General features: G+C 31.2%; 3 protein-coding genes and 4 long non-coding RNA genes across 10 annotated transcripts in view; 4 read left to right on the plus strand and 3 right to left on the minus strand.

Annotated features, from left to right (window-relative positions):
- Positions 1–2,793: 2,793 nt before the first annotated feature.
- LOC128397452 (condensin complex subunit 2-like) lies at positions 2,794–5,530 on the minus strand. The gene is made up of 4 exons (XM_053358181.1): positions 5,082–5,530; positions 3,519–4,963; positions 3,251–3,415; positions 2,794–3,127 (listed from the first exon to the last, which is right to left on the minus strand). The coding sequence occupies exons 1-4, from the start codon at positions 5,332–5,334 to the stop codon at positions 3,059–3,061; spliced, it is 1,932 nt and encodes a 643-aa protein (XP_053214156.1). The 5' UTR covers positions 5,335–5,530; the 3' UTR covers positions 2,794–3,058.
- A 293-nt stretch (positions 5,531–5,823) lies between these two features.
- LOC128397442 (ABC transporter G family member 20-like) lies at positions 5,824–11,944 on the plus strand. The gene is made up of 6 exons (XM_053358173.1): positions 5,824–7,131; positions 7,813–8,327; positions 8,645–8,718; positions 9,753–9,868; positions 10,350–10,689; positions 11,298–11,944. Exons 1-6 carry the CDS (start codon positions 6,106–6,108, stop codon positions 11,594–11,596), a joined length of 2,370 nt encoding a protein of 789 aa, XP_053214148.1. The 5' UTR covers positions 5,824–6,105; the 3' UTR covers positions 11,597–11,944.
- Positions 11,945–12,144: 200 nt separating this feature from the next.
- LOC128397504 (uncharacterized) lies at positions 12,145–14,984 on the minus strand. Of its 2 annotated transcripts, XR_008326966.1 has the most exons (5): positions 14,807–14,982; positions 14,030–14,680; positions 13,164–13,897; positions 12,841–12,938; positions 12,145–12,715 (listed from the first exon to the last, which is right to left on the minus strand). It is a non-coding gene; the product is annotated as an uncharacterized LOC128397504 (long non-coding RNA). The 2 variants fall into 2 exon arrangements; XR_008326965.1 differs by having other exon boundaries at positions 12,841–13,897; positions 14,807–14,984.
- Positions 14,985–15,122: 138 nt separating this feature from the next.
- On the plus strand, positions 15,123–16,376 carry LOC128397480 (uncharacterized). Of its 3 annotated transcripts, none has more exons than XR_008326956.1 (4): positions 15,123–15,646; positions 15,737–15,916; positions 15,976–16,110; positions 16,235–16,376. It is a non-coding gene; the product is annotated as an uncharacterized LOC128397480 (long non-coding RNA). The 3 variants fall into 3 exon arrangements; XR_008326957.1 differs by having other exon boundaries at positions 15,123–15,329; positions 15,469–15,646; positions 15,737–16,110; XR_008326955.1 differs by having other exon boundaries at positions 15,737–16,110.
- Positions 15,910–21,683, minus strand: part of LOC128397432 (dopamine D2-like receptor) — a 106,822-nt gene continuing 101,048 nt past the window's right edge. The window contains exons 3-4 of the mRNA XM_053358162.1: positions 18,168–19,588; positions 15,910–16,582 (exon numbers count right to left, since the gene is read on the minus strand). Coding sequence (XP_053214137.1) covers positions 16,353–16,582; positions 18,168–19,588 — 1,651 coding nt within the window. The 3' untranslated portion in view covers positions 15,910–16,352. The remainder of the gene's footprint in view (positions 16,583–18,167; positions 19,589–21,683) is intronic.
- Positions 16,578–18,184, plus strand: LOC128397493 (uncharacterized). Its single transcript, XR_008326958.1, has 3 exons — positions 16,578–17,152; positions 17,255–17,584; positions 17,703–18,184. It is a non-coding gene; the product is annotated as an uncharacterized LOC128397493 (long non-coding RNA).
- LOC128397501 (uncharacterized) lies at positions 19,528–20,735 on the plus strand. The gene is made up of 2 exons (XR_008326963.1): positions 19,528–19,665; positions 19,913–20,735. It is a non-coding gene; the product is annotated as an uncharacterized LOC128397501 (long non-coding RNA).

Below are 21,683 nucleotides of genomic sequence, written 5' to 3' on the forward strand. Positions count from 1 at the left end.
TTGATTTAATTGATCTAATTTTCAATGATAATTGTACTTGGCTTCTTGTGATTATCTTTACAATTATCAACAATCAATTGTAACTAATATTATTGATAACCTACAATTAACGAGTATAGAAAACTAAATCAATTGATTAACTTGAATTCTTACCTAAGAAATTAGTAAATTTTTTCGAATTTTTTTTTGTTCTTTTCTCATTAGAACTTTTTTTTTTCTCTTTCCTCTCTCTCTCTCAGATAATTAACTTAATCATCTAACGATCAACAATTAACAGAGTAAAATTAAACTTCTAATGATAAATGATAAGGTTAATGTACCAATCAATTTAATTGTAATTAATTTTTTTCTCTTCATCTTCTTGTGAAAGGATTTGTTATGGTTAATTAATTATTAAATTAGTTACAAATTGTTACCGATTAATTTTTAATCATAATCATAATTAATGATGTTTATTAATTTAAATTAATTGAATTTGGATCAAAATCTGTTTACTTTGATTATTTTTCATGGTGAAACAATTAACTCCCAACAAGAAAAAGTTTAACCAGTTAACAATTAACAATTAACTGTTATAATTAATAAAACAAATTTTAATCAACAATCAAATTAATTGAATTGAATTTAAGCAAATGATTAAGATTAGTGGAAGATAATTAATTGTTTCTAATTAATTTTATTTCTTCCTTTTCTCAATAACAATCATAATCATTTTCACATACTCACTAATCATGATGATGGTGAACAATTAATTGTTGATTTAATTGTTTCAACTGCAAACTTACACTTTAAATTAACGTTAATTCAAATTGTATATTTATCAATCGTTAATTAAATCAACTGTTGATTGTTATCATCAAGTTAAAACATAATTTAAGCTTTTAAATACAAAACAATAAACCAAATTGTTTGATTTCAATTGTTTAATCATCATAATTAATTGTCCACCACCAAGAGCAGTAAAACAATTGAGATGATTATGAATAACAATTAAAGTTAATCATGATAATAATGATAGCGAAACAAAAAGTTAAATTAACTAGACGAAAGTTAATTGAATTGAAGAGACTAATTAATTAAATAAGATTGAGAAAAAAAAAGCAAAACGACAATTAAAGACTCTAAATGATAGAGTTGACAGTTAGTGATTAAAAACAATTAACTAACCAACTAACTAACCAACTCCAAGAAAAAAAAGAAACAATTAATTTAACAATAATGATTACAATTCACTAATCATTATTATCATTCATAGTTAATTGTTAAACTTAATCTTAATCATGATACAAAATGTTAATTAATACAAAGGGAAGAGACTGATGAAAAAAAAACGTTGATTATTATGATTAAATTAATTTAATGATGATGATAATGATTATAATCAACGTTGATGATTATTATTATCGCGTTGATTATAATTATTTAAATTATCTCTTGATTATGATTCTCACATTAATATAATGAGCTTTTAACAAGCAGTTTTATAAGTCTAACAATTAAATTTGATTTTGATTCACTTGAACAAAGCAAAAACCTTAATCGTAATGATTAACTGAGGACGAGAAACAATTTGAAACAAGGTTAACAATTAAGACAATGATTAAGGATTAATAATGATTTTCAATTGATGGATTGAAAGAAAACCCAAAATTAACATGACAGTTTTTAATTGTAACCATAATCAGTTAATTGTTGGTTGAATTTAGTCTTGACCACCCAAAGCCAAGTTAAAATAGTCAACAAAAAAAGACTTCAATCTAAACAATTAAAGTTAATTGTTCAATATTAAGATAATATGAGAAATTAAAATCTTCCCTAATCATGTTTACTAATTTAAAGTTTGACTTTTTTTTATACTTTTTACTGGATTAATTTAAAATCAATTAGAGTGATTAACTGATTAGCTTATTATCATGATTAAACATTACTGGAATCTTTGATTATCCTATTAATTAACATTAAATGTACCATATAAATATATAGTTTAATCATGATTATGTTGATGATTATAAACAAGCCCTTTAATCATGATGATGATGATGATGATTATGATTAGTTGAGTGTATGTCTATATGTAATTGCGTGATTCAATCAATCCCTTGATTTAATTGGATTTCATTTTATAAACATGAATAAAGTTATTATATTATCATCATCATCGATAAGCAGAAGTTAAATTGTTGTTAGTTGATTATGAGAAGATGGTTATTTAATTAGTTAACTTGTTTCTTATCAGATCATGTTAATCATTGTAAACCAGTTTACAATGATTAACTTTGATTAACTTTGATTACGTTTGTAGATTTGCTCATTTTAAATTAAACTTTGGGTTAATTTCATATTTTCATGAGTGTTATTTGTTGGCATCATGAATAGTATTAGTTAGTTAATTTAGTAACATTGTCATTAGTGAAATTGTTGCAATTAGTGTTAATTGATATTATCTTTTAATAGCATGTTAACTGTTCTTGCTGGTCAATTAATCAAGAGTTTTAATTTCATCTCTCTCTCACTGATTGCTAATCCGATTTAAGATCATCTCATGACGAACCTTATGGAATCAAGTTAATTATTTGGTTTGGTTTACAATTTAAAACACTTTTGATCTTCTATCAACAATTGATAATCATTTCTATGGATAATTTTGATTAGTCCTTTTTGTTTGTATTTACATCTTTATGTTTCTGATGTTCGTTGGCCTGTTGACTTTAATCCGATAATCCTTTTTGAAATTCATTTCTAATACCAACTCTTGATTTACATGTTTTTTTTTGTTTCTATTTAGTTGTTGCATTAGATTATCAAAAATATTGATTTAATTGTTTCCAGTGATTTTCATAGATGAAAGTTTTTTTTTTCTTGACAACTGCAAGAGTCTTAAGTGTTTACATTTGTTATATTTTTTTTCTTGGTATAGATGAAGGATGAATTGATAAAAAAGGATTGATGAGAGGAACACGTTGAGGATTGGGTGTTAATTATTTGTAAATGATTTGTGTAGACGAGATCATTTCATAATTTTTTTATCAAAAATATGAGACGAGTGACTTTTTGTACATTAACATGTTATGGACTCCGTTTGAATAAAGAAATCCGATAAATCTGGTTTCCCTTGTAATTTAAGGTTCTAAAATGAAAGAAAAGGGTCAAAAAGTAATTGTAATTAGTAAATTATTTTGAAGATTTTGTTACACAATGATTTAGGGGTAAAAGAATCATCATATCAGGATTATTGATCAGGATTACAAACCTTTTCGTTGGTTAAATGTAAAAGAGCAACAAATGCAATCGGCACACTGAGATTGTTTGCCATCGATGTTCCAACTCTACTTGGTAAAATTTTGTACACCTCGGTGAAAGGTAAAGGTTTGTCTTGATTATTTTTATCAGGGTTGGTTGTTTCAGATTCTTGGTTCTATAAATAGGAAAGAAGAGCGAAAATAATGAGGACAAAAAATCAATTAGTAATTAGATTTCATAGGGAAATAAACTTGACAATATAAGAAATCTGAGCTTACGTTTTCACTAGAAGAATTGTCATTAGATGGGTTTGATGATTCACTATTTTGAGATTTATTTACAGTATCACTGGTAACTATTGTCCACATTTCTCGTTTTAACCTTTTAACATCAATCTTTTTCGCGTGGGTCGAGAAAGGTAATGCTGTCGATGAAACGGCAAAAGGTTCGTCAACAAGATTATCTCCAGAAAATGGTGCATAGGTTCCACTATCAAGATCATGATTATAAGCTTGGGTTCCGAAACATTCTTGAGTTGGCGCGAACTCATCGTCATAGTGATTATCCATTCCAGCATCCAAGCCAGGAGATGATCTTCCATCAGAGTCATTATCGTTAAAATGTGATCCACCATTAGGATCGATTCCTTTTCTTCTTAATAAACTGAAGGTTGTTCCTTCAATAAGAAAAGGTTTTATCAATTTCATGGGCTCATACGAAATGTCACTTGGTAATAATCTGTCTGTCCATTTAGAGAGCGTCGGAACTTTTAATGTTGTATTAGAGGTTTCTGTTTCATTTGGAATTTTTTGCCTAAAGTCTATCTCGGTGAATTGATTTCGTGGTTTTCGAGCACTTCTTGTCACTGATTGAGCTTGAGTTTGCTTTGAACCCTTTTTTGCAAAAGGATTTAATTTCCAATGTTCAGGGCCAGCCCACACTCCTAACAGTTCCTTATTGAAATATGTATAATCGGAAGGTTGATCTGACAATGCTTTGACTAATTTATCAAAACCATCGGAATCCACAGCACGCATTGAATAATGAGCCACAGATTGTTGTAAATTGTTATTATTCTCAGTTTTAACTTGATCGGTTTCATTGTCGTAATCGGATCCAATTGAATGATGATCATCAAAAAAGTCAACTGGATCATGATGTTGATCTTCACAAGTATCTTGAGGAACATCTAATGAAGCCTCAAAAGGTTGAGAAAGTGAATGTACACCATCCAATGCGAAACTTGACTTATCTGGTTGAGTTCCAGCTCTCATTGTTGAAATAGAAGAGTCTAGTTCCTCACCACGATTGAGAAATTCAAATTTAGATAATTTAGGAATAATAAATGGTTTCTGTGACAATAATGTTTCAATTGTGGTTCCATCTAATGCAACATCGTTAACCTTTGAATCAACTGAAGGTATTTCAACAGAGCTTAATAACAATAGACCATCATCATTTAAAGGTAAATTTGACATGAGAAGACTATTAACATTACCAACATCAAACGAAGATAAAAGTGCTAATAAAGGATCAGGTGGAAGGTTAGATTCAACTTTGGTTGTATTCAAGCTTGAGATATCAGCTGAAATGGTTTTTGTCTTTTTCCGCTCAATCTTTCGTCTTTTAGGTAAAGTTTCACCATCATTTGCTTTACCATCAAAATCTGTTTCCAAATCATCTCCAGCTTGACCACCTCCATCACCTACTAGAATGATAAAATCTGATAACAAGAAAAAAACCAAAGAAAATTAAGATAACCAAGTTAAAAAAAAAGATGAGAAACAAAACAAAGAGATTGCATAGATGAAAAGTAGATACCAAAACAAAAAGATACTAACCTTTAGCAACCTTTTGAGCTTCTGCTTGGACACAATCAACACGATGCCCATAAATTTTAGCACCAGCATCAAGTGCACATCCAATATGTTTAAAATTAATCTGTTTACCACGAGCTAATTGACTCATATAATCAATAAGTCTCAATCCAAAAGCATTTTTGACACTAATCTTACCAGCAGCAGATAATTTCATACACTCAGAGTAAACAGCGAAAGCATCTTCCTCTGAAGCAAATGACCGTCTAACCGCCATTATTATTATTCCTCTCAATAGAAACAATTAATTAATTGGGTTGGTTGAAGGAAACAAATTGAATATAAAACAACAATGGAAAAGTAAATTGTCACAATTAAGAAAGAAAACCATAAACCAAAACAAGAAATTAACGAGAAAAAACAAACAACAGAAAACAAGAGAGAATCAATTCCAAGGATAAAGAAAAAGAGAGAGGGAAAAGATGTAACCTAATTTAAAAAGAAAGAAACGTTACCAGGAAAAATTTAGTTTCTTTTCTCTTCTCTGATTGGCTGATGTTCGTCGTTTCCATGGTTACCAAGAGAAAAGAACAAAAAGTGGTAATGATTTTCTCCTCCAGGTGACACTAGTCGAGAGAAACTTTTCCATCGAGTTGTTGATCTTTTCAGTCGACACAATCTCGCCGCTTGAGCTGCGTCGTTGGAACATCGACTGACTCACTGAATCGGCTCTCTTTTTCCAACTTAACATGTTACTTAAAGAATAAGGAAAAAAGTTTTTCGATTCACAATTTAGATGTTTGTTTGTAGTTAGTTGATTAACAATCAGTTTCGTGATCATCATTAAGTTGATCACAATTTTTTCCTCTTGTGAATTTTTTTTCTTTCTTTCTCTTTTAATCCTTTCTCTCTCTCTCTTTCTCTCTGTGTCTCGGTCTTTCTCTCTGCCCTTTGTGTAACCTTCAACTTTTACTCAAGAACAAAAGTAACAATACCAATACCATAAACGGATTAATAAAGAGAATAGAAAACAAAGAGTTCGCTAATTATGTCATTTGATTGTGACAAAAATAATGTCACTTTGTGCTCATATCAACAAGTTAATGATAAAACTGGTGTGACCTTAAGAACTGGAGGTGAACCCAGAGGAACACCAAGTGGAGTGGAATATAATTCAAATCTAGTACCCGCGGTGGAAGTGAGGAAAGTGCGTCTTTCCTATGGTCGTGGTAAAAATGCCAAATCAATTCTATCGGCTATTGATTTAACTGTGCCCGAGGCATCAATTTATGGTCTCCTTGGACCAAGTGGTTGTGGTAAAACCACCTTACTCAGGTGTGTGGTGGGAAGATTATCACCTTCATCGGGATCAATTAGGATATTTGGTTTTCGTCCTGGTGAACCAGGAAGTCAAATACCTGGACCAGCGATTGGATATATGCCCCAAGAAATTGCCGTTTACGAAGATTTTACAATTGAGGAGACTTTAATTTACTTTGGTCGATTGTTCCGTTTAAGTTCAACCATTTTAAGGGAGAGAATTGAATTTTTGATTAAATTTCTTGATTTACCATCTAAATCACGTTTAGTTGCCAATCTTAGCGGTGGACAGAAACGTCGTGTCTCCTTGGCCGCTGCTCTTGTCCATTCACCGCCATTGTTAATTCTTGATGAACCAACGGTTGGTGTTGATCCACTTTTACGTCAATCAATTTGGCAACATTTAGTTACTCTCACTCAAGCCGAGAAAATAACAATCATAATTACTACTCATTACATTGAAGAGGCTCGACAAGCCCATGTTGTCGGACTTATGAGACATGGTCACTTATTGGCCGAGGATTCACCTGAATCTTTATTACAACAATATCAAATGGAGACCCTTGAAGAGGTTTTCCTTAAACTTTGCATGGCCGATACAACAGGTCAAAGGATAATCAACAACACAACAACAACGACATCAACTAACCTTTCAACTTTAACCCCAAATCAACATCATCAACCTCTTCCTCTTCCTCCTGCTCCTCCTCCAATAACTTCAGAGTTAATTCAATCAACCAAAAAGGATTCAAAGGTTTGTTTTTTTTTTCATTTAACCTTTTCGATTGACATTGTTGTTGTTTTTATCTCTAATTGTTCAGGTTAATCATTTCTTACCAATTTTTATTGCATCGGCTTCTTAATTGTTGACTTAATTATCTGTTTCACTAATAACCTAATTTTAATTGAATTTGTTGTTATATAAAAGATAAATGTTTTCACGACGGATGTTGTTGATGGAGAGTGAAAGTGGAAAACCAGATTAACCAGTTTTTTACCGATTTATTTGAAAGTATTAACGATAATCACCCAATCAGGTGATACGAATCTACGATATCTCCTGTTAACAGGTTACATGTCACCAGAATGTGCGGCAATTTAAACGCGATTGTTTATAATTAACAGTATGATTAGTTAACAGTAGTAAAAGTTGTATTAGTATCAATGATGAACAAATTGAGGGAAAAGTGTAAAAAAAAAGTGAGATGAGAAAATGATTTAAGATAAAATTATTAACCAAATAGGAAGTGATTGTGTTGATGAATAAATTAGTTTGTCTAATTGGCATAGATAATTAACTAATCATACAAATTAATTTTTCTTTTTCTTTTTCCCTTTTTTTGTTCCTTTTATTTTCTTTTTTTTATCTCTATTAATAATCGTCTCCATCTCGAAACGGAACCGTTCAAACTGTTGCTCTCTCACCGTTGATTAGTTTCCTTCGGTGTTTTCAATATATTCAGATTATTCAGATTACAATTTAACACCTAAACCAGAAATTAACGCATTCCCTTCAGCTCCAACTAAGGGTAATAGATGTGGAAATGGTACCGGAGGCGGTGGTATGATTGCGAATGGCGGTAAAAAATATGAGGCTAAAAGTTTGACCTTTGGAGAATATTGGTCAACAACAATGGCGCTTTTTTGGAAAAATATGACTCGTCTTCGTCGAAATATTCCCGTTCTATTGTTCCAATTTGCTCTTCCCGCTATTCAGGTTATTCTTTTCTGTATTTGTATTGGTGCTGATCCTTTTAACATTCCATTGGCAGTGGTCAATGAAGATACTGGACAAATATATTCAAGAGATTTTCTCGCTGAACTTGACCCTTACATTGTTGACAAACATAATTTCACTTCGGTGGATGAAGGTAAAGAAGCGGTCAGAAATGGGTCAATGTGGGGTGTCCTTCATATTCCGGAAAGGTTTTCTCAAGCTCTACTGGCAAGGTAACATCATAATGACACTAATTAACCTTTATCTTTACCTTTACCTTTACTTTTTACCTTCAAATATCATTGTAATGATCACAATCAATACAATGATGTATCATTATGATGATGATCAATCTAATCATTATCATTAACAGCTAACCTAATCAACTAATCAATTTAAAGTGAACAATGAAATTCTTACATGAAATGATTTGACATTTCAATTGATTACATGTTGATAATGATGTTAAATGTTATCATTTGATAAACTTTCACTTTCTGGTTGTTGATTTTTTATTAATTCATCTCTTTCTATCTCTCTTAATCAACAGAATGCTTCGAGGTGAGGAAGTGGACAACAAAACAATTGAGGACAGTACAATCAAGGTTTACCCTGATTTAACAAGTAAGTGAAGTCTGACGAACGGATGATGATGATGATGATGTAAAAGTAAAAAGAAAGTAAAGAAAGAGAAGATAAACAGGAAAGTCAGGTGAAAAGAGTAAATATTAAGTTGAATGGAAGACGAAAAAAAAAGAGAAAGTGAAAAGTAAGATGAAGAAAAGACGTAAAAAAGTTAATTGTGCTACTTAAGCGGTAGAATTACATTTATTTTTTATTCTGAAACTTTTCTCATTGTATTCAATTGGTGGATAATGATGAACTTGACTAGATTGTTGATCATGAAGCTTTAAGAGTTGAATTGAAAGACCTAAACAAGGTCAGAGTTGAGTCCTTTTTCTGGATTCCAAGGTCTTAATCCTGTTCCTGATTCCATCTTTTAATCCTACAATCAAGAGACAAAAAATACAACCAGAGACACTTAAAGATTTAAATGTTAATCCAATGGAAATGATGATGATGTGAGAAGAGAAAGTAAAGAAAGAGAAGAAGATAAACAGGAAAATCAGGTGAAAAAGAGTAAATATTAAGTTGAATGGAAGACGAAAAAAAGTGAAAGCGAAAAAATTAAGATGAAGACGAAGAAAAAAACGTAAAATCGTTAAGTGTGCTACTTAAGCTTTAGAATTTTGTTTCTCAAACTTTTCTCATTGTATTCGATTGATGGATAATGATGAACTTGACTAGATTGTTGATCGTGAAGCTTTAAGAGTTGAATTGAAAGATCTAAACAAGGTCATAGTTGAGTCCTTTTTCTGGATTCCAAGGTCCTTCCCTTAATCCTGTTCCCATCTTTTAATCCTCATAACTTAAGATTTTTAAATGTTAATCCAATGGAAATGATGATGACACTTGTTAATCTTTTGATTGAAATTTATTTAGACTTTAATGCAAACAAAAGCTCAACAATCTTACCTGTTTACATGGAAACGATTACGTGAAAATGAATAAGAGAGCGAGGGATTATTGTGACAATATTATTTGTTTTAATGAACAATTGATTAACTAATTTTTTTGTGCGTGTTTTTTGTTTACAGATCAACAAATTTCTTACACAATGGAGCGTACATTTAAAGAGGCGTTCCAAGAATTTGCCAAAAAAGCCTTGACCAATGCTGGAAGAAATCCCGCCTTAGCTGAATTTCCACTCGCTGTGAGTATTTTAATCTTTACACTGTGAAGAGAAAATTTTCTTCCTCCTCATCATCATCATCAAGTTTTCTCTCTTCTCTTCCCCTTAAGGGAAAATAGACAGTCAAGTAAATTATCATCATCATCATGATTGAATGAGTGAGTTAGTCAATTAGAAATATTTATCTATGGATTTTTCCCTGTTCATTGTAACTTTCCACCGTCAATATAATAATAATGGTGTAAGGAAAATATAAGAACCTGAATCTAATGAGAAATAATATTTAACTACTTGCAAGAAATTAAAAAAGAAAAATAAAGAGTTAGAAGAGAGAAAACTTGATGACAATGACACTGATTAAAAAACAATCTTTTTCCTTGATAATTTCTCTAATCATCTCTTTCTATTCTCTCTCTCTCTCTCTCTCAAAATGATCTTTCATCAAAAATTCCAATCTGATTGTTGTTGATGGTTTCCCGAATTAATTATCGATCATTTTCAGCTTGGAGAACCAGTTTATGGTGAATTGAAACACCAAGGGTACCTTGAGTATATGGCACCGGGAGTAGTGGTCAGTATTAGTTACATTATGGCAACAGGTTTGACCGCACTTGCATTCATTCTGGAAAGACGAGATGGACTTTTTGAAAGGTCATTAGTCGCTGGTGTTGATACACTTCAAATTTTAATCGCACACGCGTTGACACAAATCATTGTCATGGTTGTACAAATACTTTTGGTTCTAGTATTTACTTTCCTCGTTTTTGATATTCCCTCACGAGGTCCGTTTGGTTGGGTTATAGTATTATTATTGCTGCAAGGTTGTACCGGTATGGCCTTCGGTAAGTTATCATCGTCTTCCTTATAATGATTATCAAAAAATCATCATTCTAATGATTACTATTATTATTGTGAAAGTACAATATCAATAAGGAGGAAAAAAATGTCAATCTATCAACATGTTGATGTTAAATCAACAGAGTTAAAAAAAATTCAATATGATTGTTGGTGTTTTTTTTTTCTTTCACTAATATATAATTTTTAAATTGTTACCTGTAGTTTGTAAGTAAATTAGTATTGTTAAGAAATGGTGATAAATCAAATTCAATTAACAATACTATCAATTGTTAGCTACTATATACCAATCATTTGCAATGATGTCATTGAAGGTTATGTTTACACAATTGACTTTAATTAATTGTGATTTAGTGTGTGTGTGTATATATGATTTGATAGTAAAGTTTGTAGGTACTTTTTTTATGTGTACAATTTACCTGATTGACTTGATTTGGATTAACTATTAACGTTGTTGACAATTATAATAGTAATAGATAATGACTTTTGATTACATTTGATTTTCCCTATTTTAATTATTGTTTAAATTTACTCTTTATGATTTAATTAATTTATCTCTTTTTTTTCCTCTTTTCTGTTCAAATGTATCTCTTAGGTCTTGTTGTTTCAGCGACATGTCACCAAGAAAATACTGCAGTCATGATGATCTTGGGCACGTTTTATCCTAATCTAATTTTATCGGGTATAATCTGGCCTTTAGAGGCGATGCCTTATTGGATAAGGTGGTTCAGTTATATTCAACCTCAAACACTTCCAACGGAAACGCTAAGACATATTCTGTCCCGTGGGTGGGGAATCACGGAACCGGGTGTTTACATAGGATTCATTGTTACCTGTACCTGGATGGCTTTCTTCCTGGTCGCGGCGGCCGTTATTTTCAAGTACAACAAATAATCAAATCGTTTTACGTTTTTTTTCGTCTATCAATTAACAATCGTTATTACAATCAACAACTAAATCAACAACAGAAACTTTTTCGTTGTCCCAAGGAGCAAAAAAAGATTCACTATCACCTAATCTCCTCCACCAGAACTCACAAAGCGAGTTATTTTATCAATTTTTTTCTATTCTCTTCATGATCATCTCTCTCTCTCTCAACATCGACTAGAGTTTATTTTTTTCCGTCGATTTTTCCTTCAAAATTTCATAAACAAACCTTTTCATCCTCTCCGATTTTTATAATTATTATTACACCTGAGACCAACCCAAGACATATCCAATAAAATTTGGAATTTAAATTGATTATTCTTGTTTAATTCACCAAGGAATCAAACGAGAGAATATTTTTATTGTGATATTTGCCATTTTCCTAAAAAAAAACATTGAAACCATTTTCCACGATGAATGTCAATCCATTTTCTATCATGTTTACAAAACAAAAGCACATAAATCAATAGAAAAGTGTGACAATAATTTCGATATTTTCTTTCAATACAAAATACTCTTTCTTTCTTTCTTTCTTTCTCTGTTAATTAAACGAAATTAGCAATTATTGTCAAGAAAAATCAGATGAGATTAATTTAGATTTTTTTACGAGAAAAGTTTCGACATGAATGTGTAACTTAATCATGATCAATATAATTTAAAGCCATTTAATTACCTTATCAAAACCAAGGTTGATGATTCTGATCATCAGAATAAACTTTCATTTCCTTAGGCAAATGTAACTGATAAATAAAAATGTTTAAAGGGAGAGAATGTTGGAAACGCGTTTTTCCATCCAAGGTTTTCCTTCAAATTGCATCCATGTTGTTGTTGTTTTGATCTTTCTTTTTTTCCTTTTGCTTTTCTCTTTCATTTGGTTTTCCTCCGTCCACCATCATCGACTCTCTCTCTCTCTCACTCCTGATCATATTCAGATAATCTGAGAGTAAAACTGGTCCATGGTCCTGGCGAAACAGGTTTACGATTATAAATTCACTAAAAGAGATAGAAAGTGAAATGAACCAGCTCACTCTCTCTCTCACACACACACTCTCTCTCGACAGTAAAGTAATGAGAAATGGAGCCAATCTGAAGATGGAGAGAAAATGATTAGAAACTAATATAATTAACTGTAAGAATTGATAATAAGCAAAGCAAATGTTACTATTAGGGAGAGAGAACGGAAATTTTTGTTTACATGATGATGATAATACCTGAAGACGATGATGATTATCAAGTTTTGTTGCGTATGTTTGTGTGCGTATATATAAATTACCATCCATCTTGATTGTGAAATCAATTTGATTTTAGCCTTTAGAATGCTCACCATCAAGTAATTAATCGATTAATTGAAGGGGATTTGGAGAAACAGGTAATTTTAATTAGTAGAAGCTTAAGTTAGCCGAGCTAATCAGTGAGTCGAAATACTTTTGGCTAAGTCAGAGTGAATTTTCCTCTGGCTCATTCGATCGACTGGTCAACTCAAGAGTAAACAAGTTGTTACTCCGTCTCCGAGTATTAATGTACTACTCTTTACCTTTTTTGCACTTTCACTCTTTCGGCGGTGAGCGAAAAAGTCGCAGAAAGAGGATCACTTAAAGGTTCTAATAATTAGATGGCGAACGAATTGAGCCAAAGTGAGTGAACTATGAGCTGCTTAAACTATTCTAATTTGAGCACCAACCGAAAAAAAAAGATGGACTTTATTTCGAGAAGAGTTCGTTATATCTTTAGAAATGTAAACTAATATTAAGCGGGTTCGATTAAATTGAAAAGTTATTTCATTCCGGGTGTCTACTCAAGCCGAGCTAACAAATTCGATCGGGCAAGTTAATCAATCAAAGGTAAATTATTGATTCGATTGTTAATTTAGGCTAAAGTCTATGGCGGGAACATGTGAAACAAGTGGAGAAAAGTTAAAAAGGGGAGAAGAGGAGACAAAAAAGCAAAGAAAAAAGTGAGAGAGCAAGTCAACTAAGCTGTGATTCGATCAACTGGCTGTAGAGTCAACGATTAACTGGCTCAAGCAAAACTTGAATTCGACTTGCTGAACAATTAACGGCTAAGTTTCGGCAAAGTTTCGGTATCTATAATTAATTTAAAAAGGGTTAACATTAATATCCTCGAATGGTTGGAGTCCAATGTCATTAATTTGAATCTATCCAGTATATTAGCTGGTGTTGTTGTTTATAAATCATCTTGAAAGGGATCAATTTAATTTGCAATCAGATCATCCATGTAAATTATATCCAAATGAATCCTTGAATAGTTCTGTTCGTAAGAAGGACAAGAGATTAATTAGCATATATTTATATATAAATTAACGTTAACCACTGATTGCTTTATATCATCGATGCTCAAGGATAGAAGAAAAAATAAATTTCTATACAAATGTGTACATACTTAAAGCATTTTAAACTCGTGGTTTCAATGATTGAACATTGTAACTGCAGGGTAAGTTCCTTCATATGAGGAAAATTGTACCAGACAAATTAGTGAGAGAGAGAGAGAGAGAGAGAGAGAGATTGTAATCTAAATTCCCATGGTTAAGTTACTTGGTTTGACTTTTCCTCCATCGGATCTGCACCAGCACATGAACTCAAGCTAAACATGTCAATTGATTGCACTTAATCTAGTGCTCCAAGTGTGTGTACACCTCTCTGTAGATAATAAGTATGAGCACCAATTGAAGTTGTATTGATTTAATCAATTTGATTAGCTATTGGAATTGAAATTGCTTCAGATATCCAGAAACAGGTAAGGTGTTAATTGGTGTTCACATTTTCCGTTTTTTGCGGGTGATTAAAGGTTAAATGGAAAGTTGAATTTCAGGTAAGGTCAATCAGTAAATTAATCCAAACTGTGTGAGTGTAAATGTGAGTGAGAAGAGAAAAGAAAAAAACAATTTGAACTTCAATTTCTCTTTTTCTCTCTAATTTTTTGTTCGCTTTGTTTTTCCATTTCTGTAAAAAAATTTCTCTTTCTCATTTTATCCAATTCTGTTCATTCTGATCACCCAATAGTGTGTATTAAAGGCGCCAACCAAATGATCAACTAAATTGCGAAAAAGAAAGAGAGAGAAAAAAAAACAATTTAGAATAACCCAAATTGATTAAGAAAATTAGAGAAAAAAAAAACTCTTTGTTTACATGTTAACTTAATAGAGAAAAAAAAACCAACCTAAAGGATCGAGTTAAATTGTATCTTCCATGTTCTTACCATTGGACAATCAATCTCTTCCAACGACCAATCCAATTTCCGATTGTAATCATTAATCAAAATGTGGAAAAATTAACCATGAGATTTCCAAGAGCAATTTAATTGCAAACAATTAAAGAAAAAAAGTTACGATGGATCAACGATTTTAATTTTTTTTCTACGAAAGTGGCGACACCTTTTGATGGAAAATCGAACAACATAAAAGAGGGAAAAGAGTTTGATTAATTTGGAGAATTAATTTTTCTTTATTGTTTGTTTTGATTTTTGTTATTCTATTAATTAATTGTAAACATAATTTGTGGAATTTAATTTATTTTAATTACAAATAATGATTGTTACTCTTAATGTTTCTATGTTTTTTAATCTAGTGACTCGTAATCGAAAAGTTAATTGAATTCATGTTGAATAATCTAAACGTCTAAATGGTTGATTGGTTTTGTTGTTGTTGTTGTTGGATTAATCTTATTGACTATTGGTTAAATTGGTAATGCTTTTTGGTTGTATTGAAGATTATGATGATTGACATTATCCAGTAGTAGATATCCGATTTGATCATGTTCATCTTTGTATCACATTTGTATAAATACATTTACATGTATCTTGTTTTTCTTGGTATCTCATAGTTAATGGATTAAGCTGGTTGGTTGTGGTTGACTGACTGGTTGATTAACATACTTACCAATATGATTTACAATTCAAGTCACAATCTCATCTTAATTGGAAATCGCTAATTGTGGCATATTTACTGTTAATCGTATTTAGATAAGAGATGGCAAACAAAAGACTTGAGGTGATTAAATGGTAATAACTTTGTTCTCGTATCTTAATTTGTCCGATTTCTTGAATCACAATTGATTGTTATCAACTTTTAACTTTCTCATCTTTTTTTAGATTCAATTGACTTACAAGAAGCTGGTCATTCATAATCAGATTGTCACCGAGAAAACAATTAACTATTCCAAGAGGATTCCAATATAATCTCAAACAAATCTGTTAATAATATTCATCATTTTCAGCAATTCACCGGAGTCAATCAATCAATCGTATCTTCATCTTTCAATATGTTAAAAGGTTAACCAATATTTTTGTTTATTTACTTGAAATATTTAAGATTTTCAATTAATTTACAGGGTATTATTATCTGCATAACCACTTGATTATACCCACTGTTTAATTGATTAATTGTCAACAGTAATGGATAAAAAAAACTGGTGATTAAATTCAATTGCAATATCATTGAATAACTTTTTGATGGTAGTGAGATTGTAAGTTATTTTATATCACTAATTTAAATTGTAAACACGTATATATTATATTATATATATATTTTTCTTATAAATCAGAAACAATTAATAGCTTAAATAATAATCTTATTTCTTTCTCTTCCAGGATTGATTGGAAATCGTTGCGATTCAAGATGTTGACCATTGATACTCATCAAAGGCTATTGGATTACGTTGATGTGATTACTCTTGGTCATTGGACAATAATAAGACCATATCCATTGTCACCTTAGTGAGAAGGTTGATTTGATAATCTTTTTAAATGCTTTACGAAATTCAGGATTAAATATGGTGTAAATGACTGGATTAACACAAGAATTCATGTAACCAAGCCAAGTTGTCAACAGGAAGGCATTCATACCGGGTTTACAATCATCATCGGCTTTTAATTTTATACAAACAGCGTCAATTATATTACACGTAAAAAATGGTGCCCAACAAATTAGGAAAACACCTAAAGATTTAAATTGTAAAGACAAAGAATCAAATAATTAATGTTAATAACAACAACATCAAACATGAATCAATGGTGATGCAGGAAAATCGGTAAATTGTTGATCTAATCTGATACATCTAAAGGAAGCGGAAGACAGTGGACATCTTTATATTATATAGATAATCAAATCCATCATCATCATCATCATCGAGAGAGAGAAGGGATCAAATGATGGAGATAAATTAATGAGCAATTGATTCAAAAGACGGAAAAGTAAAGAAAAGAAACATGGAAAAGAGAAAGATACAAGACAAAAGGAATATGGTTGAAAAGAAAAGGAATGGTCAAAGATTCCGAGTAGAGAGAATTATTATTTTAACAACTATCAAGTGACCAAATGATAACAATCAAGAGAAAACAATAAACTACAAATTCTCTCTCTTCTTATGATAGAATTACATGAGAAAAGGAAGAGGAAAAAACTCGTAATTGACGGTGGGTGAAGAAAAGGTCAGAAATCTCAGTGACAAGCCCAAAGAAATATGGATCAAGATGAATTATTACACATCCATGGATGAGAAAATAAAGGTTTTCTCAATTGTGATCAATATTAATTATTCCATTAACATTAACGTTTATTTTTCTCTCTCTCTCTCTCCTTATAAATTATTGTTTTATCTTCATTAACAGGGGAAATACAAATATCAAACCAGAGACAAGTTTAAGTTGCACGGAGGGAAAACAAAGATTAAGCTCCTCTCATAATGATGATGATGATGATGATGGTGATAATAATAATGATAACTGTCTCAATCTAAACCTGTAACCAATGCAATTAGTTTAATCATCTTTCCACCAAAACTTTCAATTGTTCACACACCAGATAAACAAGAGAAAACCGCAATCATCATCAACCTTATTATCAACTCATCAATATTGAGGATAATATTTACATTGAGCTAATATGAATATCGACAAACCCAAAGTTTTCACCATATTAACCTGAGGACAATTTCCAATGTTATTATTTACTCTTCATCTTTTGTTTTTCATTTATTTCAAGTGTCAAGTTATGATGATGAAGATGATTTTTTTTCTCTTCCATTCTCTCTTCATATTCCTGAATTTGTATCTGTAGCATTAATCATAAACAATCGTATCATCAAAGGAAACCCTTAATTGAAAGATTGATATTCCCATTGGAGACAATGAATTGGTTCAAAGGTTGAACAAAAGAGGAACCATCTCAACGTTATCATAATAGACAAGATAAACAGCTGAGTAAATTGAGAAAACTATTTTATCATCAGTTGTTTACTTCAAGTAAATCAATGATTTTCTCATCTTGGCTTCATCATATTTTCATCATTATCATCATTGTTTACTACTGTTTTCACTTTGATTCATCACTGGTGATGAGGCTCATTGATAATATCCTTACATTGGTTATAAAAGATTCACTTTTCTCAAGAGGATTCCCGATTTTCATCAACTAACCATCATCATTATTATCAGAATCAGATAAAGAACAATTTACTATTCAATGAAATTTCGGAAAAAAAACTAAAAGTTTTAATCGAACGATAATTTTAATCATAATTACCTAGAACAATGGCCAGTGTTTTGGTTGCTTTTCTTTCCCGTTTAGCTGAAGCTTTTTCCCGACGCTTAGCACTCGTTTTGTGTTTTCGCCCCAAATTGAAACGTGATCGCTTCTTAACTGGTTGTTGTTGCTGTTGTTGTTGTTGATGCATTTGCTGTTGGTGTTGTGGTTGACCCTGTTTTACTGTTAACCCGTTTTCGTTTAATTGGCCACTTCGATTTAGCAATTTATTGAATCTACTATTTTTCTTGTTACTTTTACTATCAATGTTTGGCTCATCATTGTTGTTATTTAACTCCTGACTTTCACCGCATCCACCGGAAGATGACGAGGAAGTACCAATAGCACCAAAACTGCCACCTCCACCTTCAACTATTTCTGTGCTTGTTATTATCTTATTCTTGATGATTGTCGGTGATGATGGTTGAGACGAAAGTGTCTCAGCTGTTGGATTGTAAACACAAAAAGGAGTCTCCTCGAAAGCTGAAGGTCCATAACCTGAATCAGCGTTCCCATGATAATTCCTGTGTTTTAATGTTCCAGTATTTTCCAAATCACAGGAAGATGGACCACGATAATCATCATCATCATCTTCTTCCTCATCATCGTCATCATCATCAACCTCATTCTGTTGAGAATCTGAATGAAAGGATAAATTTTGAACATTTTTCTTTACATAAGAATCATCATTAAGAACAGTCTGTTTATTGGCAATTATGTGACACTCAAGTGAACCCGATACACCACCCGAACATCCAGTTATATCCAATTCCCGATCATCATCATCATCATCTTCAATAGATCCACTACCATTATTGGTTAAACTTTCAGTTTCCATAATTTTGGGTAACGGTGATTTCCGTTCAACACCAGAATTACCGATTTGCTGAGAGTGATGGTGATGTAATTGTTGAGAAGTCGCTAAATTGTTACATAAAACTGGTCCTATTGTACCACCACCACAACTACTAACTGATTGATTGGTCGACATGAAAGATGAATTATTTGAACTATTGGTTCGTTTCCTTCCAAGGAAACCAGTTCGTTCTTTAAGCTTAGCGGTTTCACTTTTATTCTCAATGACCAACACCGTGTGCGATGAATCCGTTGAACTAATTGGCTTATTCTTATTATTACCTATGGACTTTTTGGCTCGATCGTGAATCGCTTTGAATATTTTATAATAAAGGAAAACCATGAGAACACATGGAATATAAAAAGATCCTAAAGATGAGAAGATGATAAAATCTGAATTGTAGAAAATACAAAGTTCAGGTTTACGTTCGGGTGAAGTGTTGAGGCCAAAAACGATCGGTGAACCAATGGCCGCCGATACAATCCAAACAATTGCAATGGTCAACGAGACTCTGGTGTTACTTTTATGTTTAGCATATTTAATTGGTCGAGTTACAGCAATGAACCTTTTCAAACAAAAGGGATAAACAACAAAATCAATTAATCAAATCTACACTCTAATCAATATGTAATAATCAGTATAGTAAGTTAAATAGTTTCATTTATATTCCGTATAATCAATTGATTGCTCTGTGATTATATTCAAGACAATTAATCTTGAAAGTCAAGTATTAAACACACACATAGATATTCAACTTATACATTATAAATGATCATTTTGATAAAATCAATTACTTTCATTATTATTTAATAATAGAGAGATTTAGTTGAACATTATTATGATTTAATCATTTAATTAATCTTTAACTTTCTACTTTTTTTTCTTACAGGATTGATTGTTACTCTTTATCATTATATGTCACCCTTGCAATTATCCCCATTGGAGATTGGCAGTAATTAAAAGATCAAAAAGGAAACAAAAAGTTACAATGGATGAAAAATGGAAAATAAGACAAATATGATGTTGATGTTGATGATGATGGAGAGGAAAAGAAGGTGACAATGGTGGAAGATGAAAGTATTGAATGAAAAGAAAGACCATAGACTTTAAGAAAGATCTGATGAGGATGCTAAAGACAAAGATCATTGAAAGGAAAAGATTTAACTTGGATCAAAGGAAAAGCTTTACACTTGATTTGGATTGAATTGTTTCTTCAATGGATTTTTACTCAATGAGATTGATTAAAGGGACAGATTAACGTTAGAAAGATAGTTAAAGTATCTCAAAGACTAAATCTGTTTCCAATTCCAACAAAAAGTGACCAGTGAGAATGTCAATAGTGAAACAGAACAAGAAAAAAAAACCTTTGGTCAATTTTATCTTCTTCTTCTTCTAACCAATGAATTACTTGAAAAGCAGATATGGAAGATACTATTGATGATGATATAATGGAAGAGAAAACTGTAAACATGGTGTTGATATTTCGAGAGCAAAAGAAGTGGAAAAATATCAAGGAACCAATTGCAAGAGAGATGTAATGTTAATACAATAGATTTCACTTGGCGATTACGAGATAATATTGAGACCAAAAGATTTGGGTTAAAATTGAAATTTTTCGTTGAATTAGATTCAAGATTCATCAGTTGAATACTCCATTTATTTACTTTGAGCTAATAAATCAAAGTGATCAGATGCTGGATCATAATGTTGTACACATACAGCAATCGATTGATTATATCAATGGTATTAAATTGAGGCCATAATATGAGAAAGCAAAAGCAACAACAACATTCACTTATCGAAGGAGCAATGGACACGCAAAGAGAAAGATTGAAAAAGGATTAGCAATGGAAAAGTCTCTCTCTCTCTCTCTCTCTCTCGAGAAGATTAAAGATGAATATGATGATAAGAAGATAATTGTTAAAGATACAAGATAAATACTCTTATGGATAAATATTACATGATAAACCATTAACTGTAAACATTATCACCATGAGAGTTAAATTTTCAAGATGAAAATCAGCAAAACTTTAAGCTTAAAATAGTGTTTGTTATTATTGGATAATAATAATGATATTTTCACAGACGAAGGAGCAAAAATGTTTCATCATCATCTCCATCATCATCTTTAATTATAATCAAAGATACTTTCAAAGATGATTGTTAACCTTTCTCTTCATCATCAAACTCTTTCATCCCAATAGATGAGTAAGAAAGAAACAAATCTCAATGATGATTAAAAAAATACTATCAAGAGAACCGGAAACTGGATTGACATTCTTGATTATCTTCCTCATCACCATCATCATCATCATCATCATCAATTAATCAGAATAAGTGAAAAAATTTTAATATTAAGATCAATTCTCCAACTGAAATAATATAACTTTCGAAATCGATTGATTAATTTTGATAATTTATAAATTAACTAAACCAACTTTTTCAATTTTGAGATTATTTTTCAAACGATCATTTTTGACCTTAACAGTATCAGAAATTTTTAAAAACTAGATCAGATTGTAGAACATGAGTTGGACTATTCGATATAAAAGTTTGATCGTTTAGGACAATTTCCTCGAAAAATAATAATAAATTGAATTCGGAATGAGTTAACATGGAAACTCCATTGACTTGTATTTTTCTTAAAATTTCCCTTTTTT

This window comes from Panonychus citri, unplaced genomic scaffold, assembly GCF_014898815.1.
Source record: "Panonychus citri isolate SS breed McGregor unplaced genomic scaffold, ASM1489881v1 Contig00001, whole genome shotgun sequence".
Classification (NCBI taxonomy): Eukaryota; Metazoa; Arthropoda; class Arachnida; order Trombidiformes; family Tetranychidae; genus Panonychus; species Panonychus citri.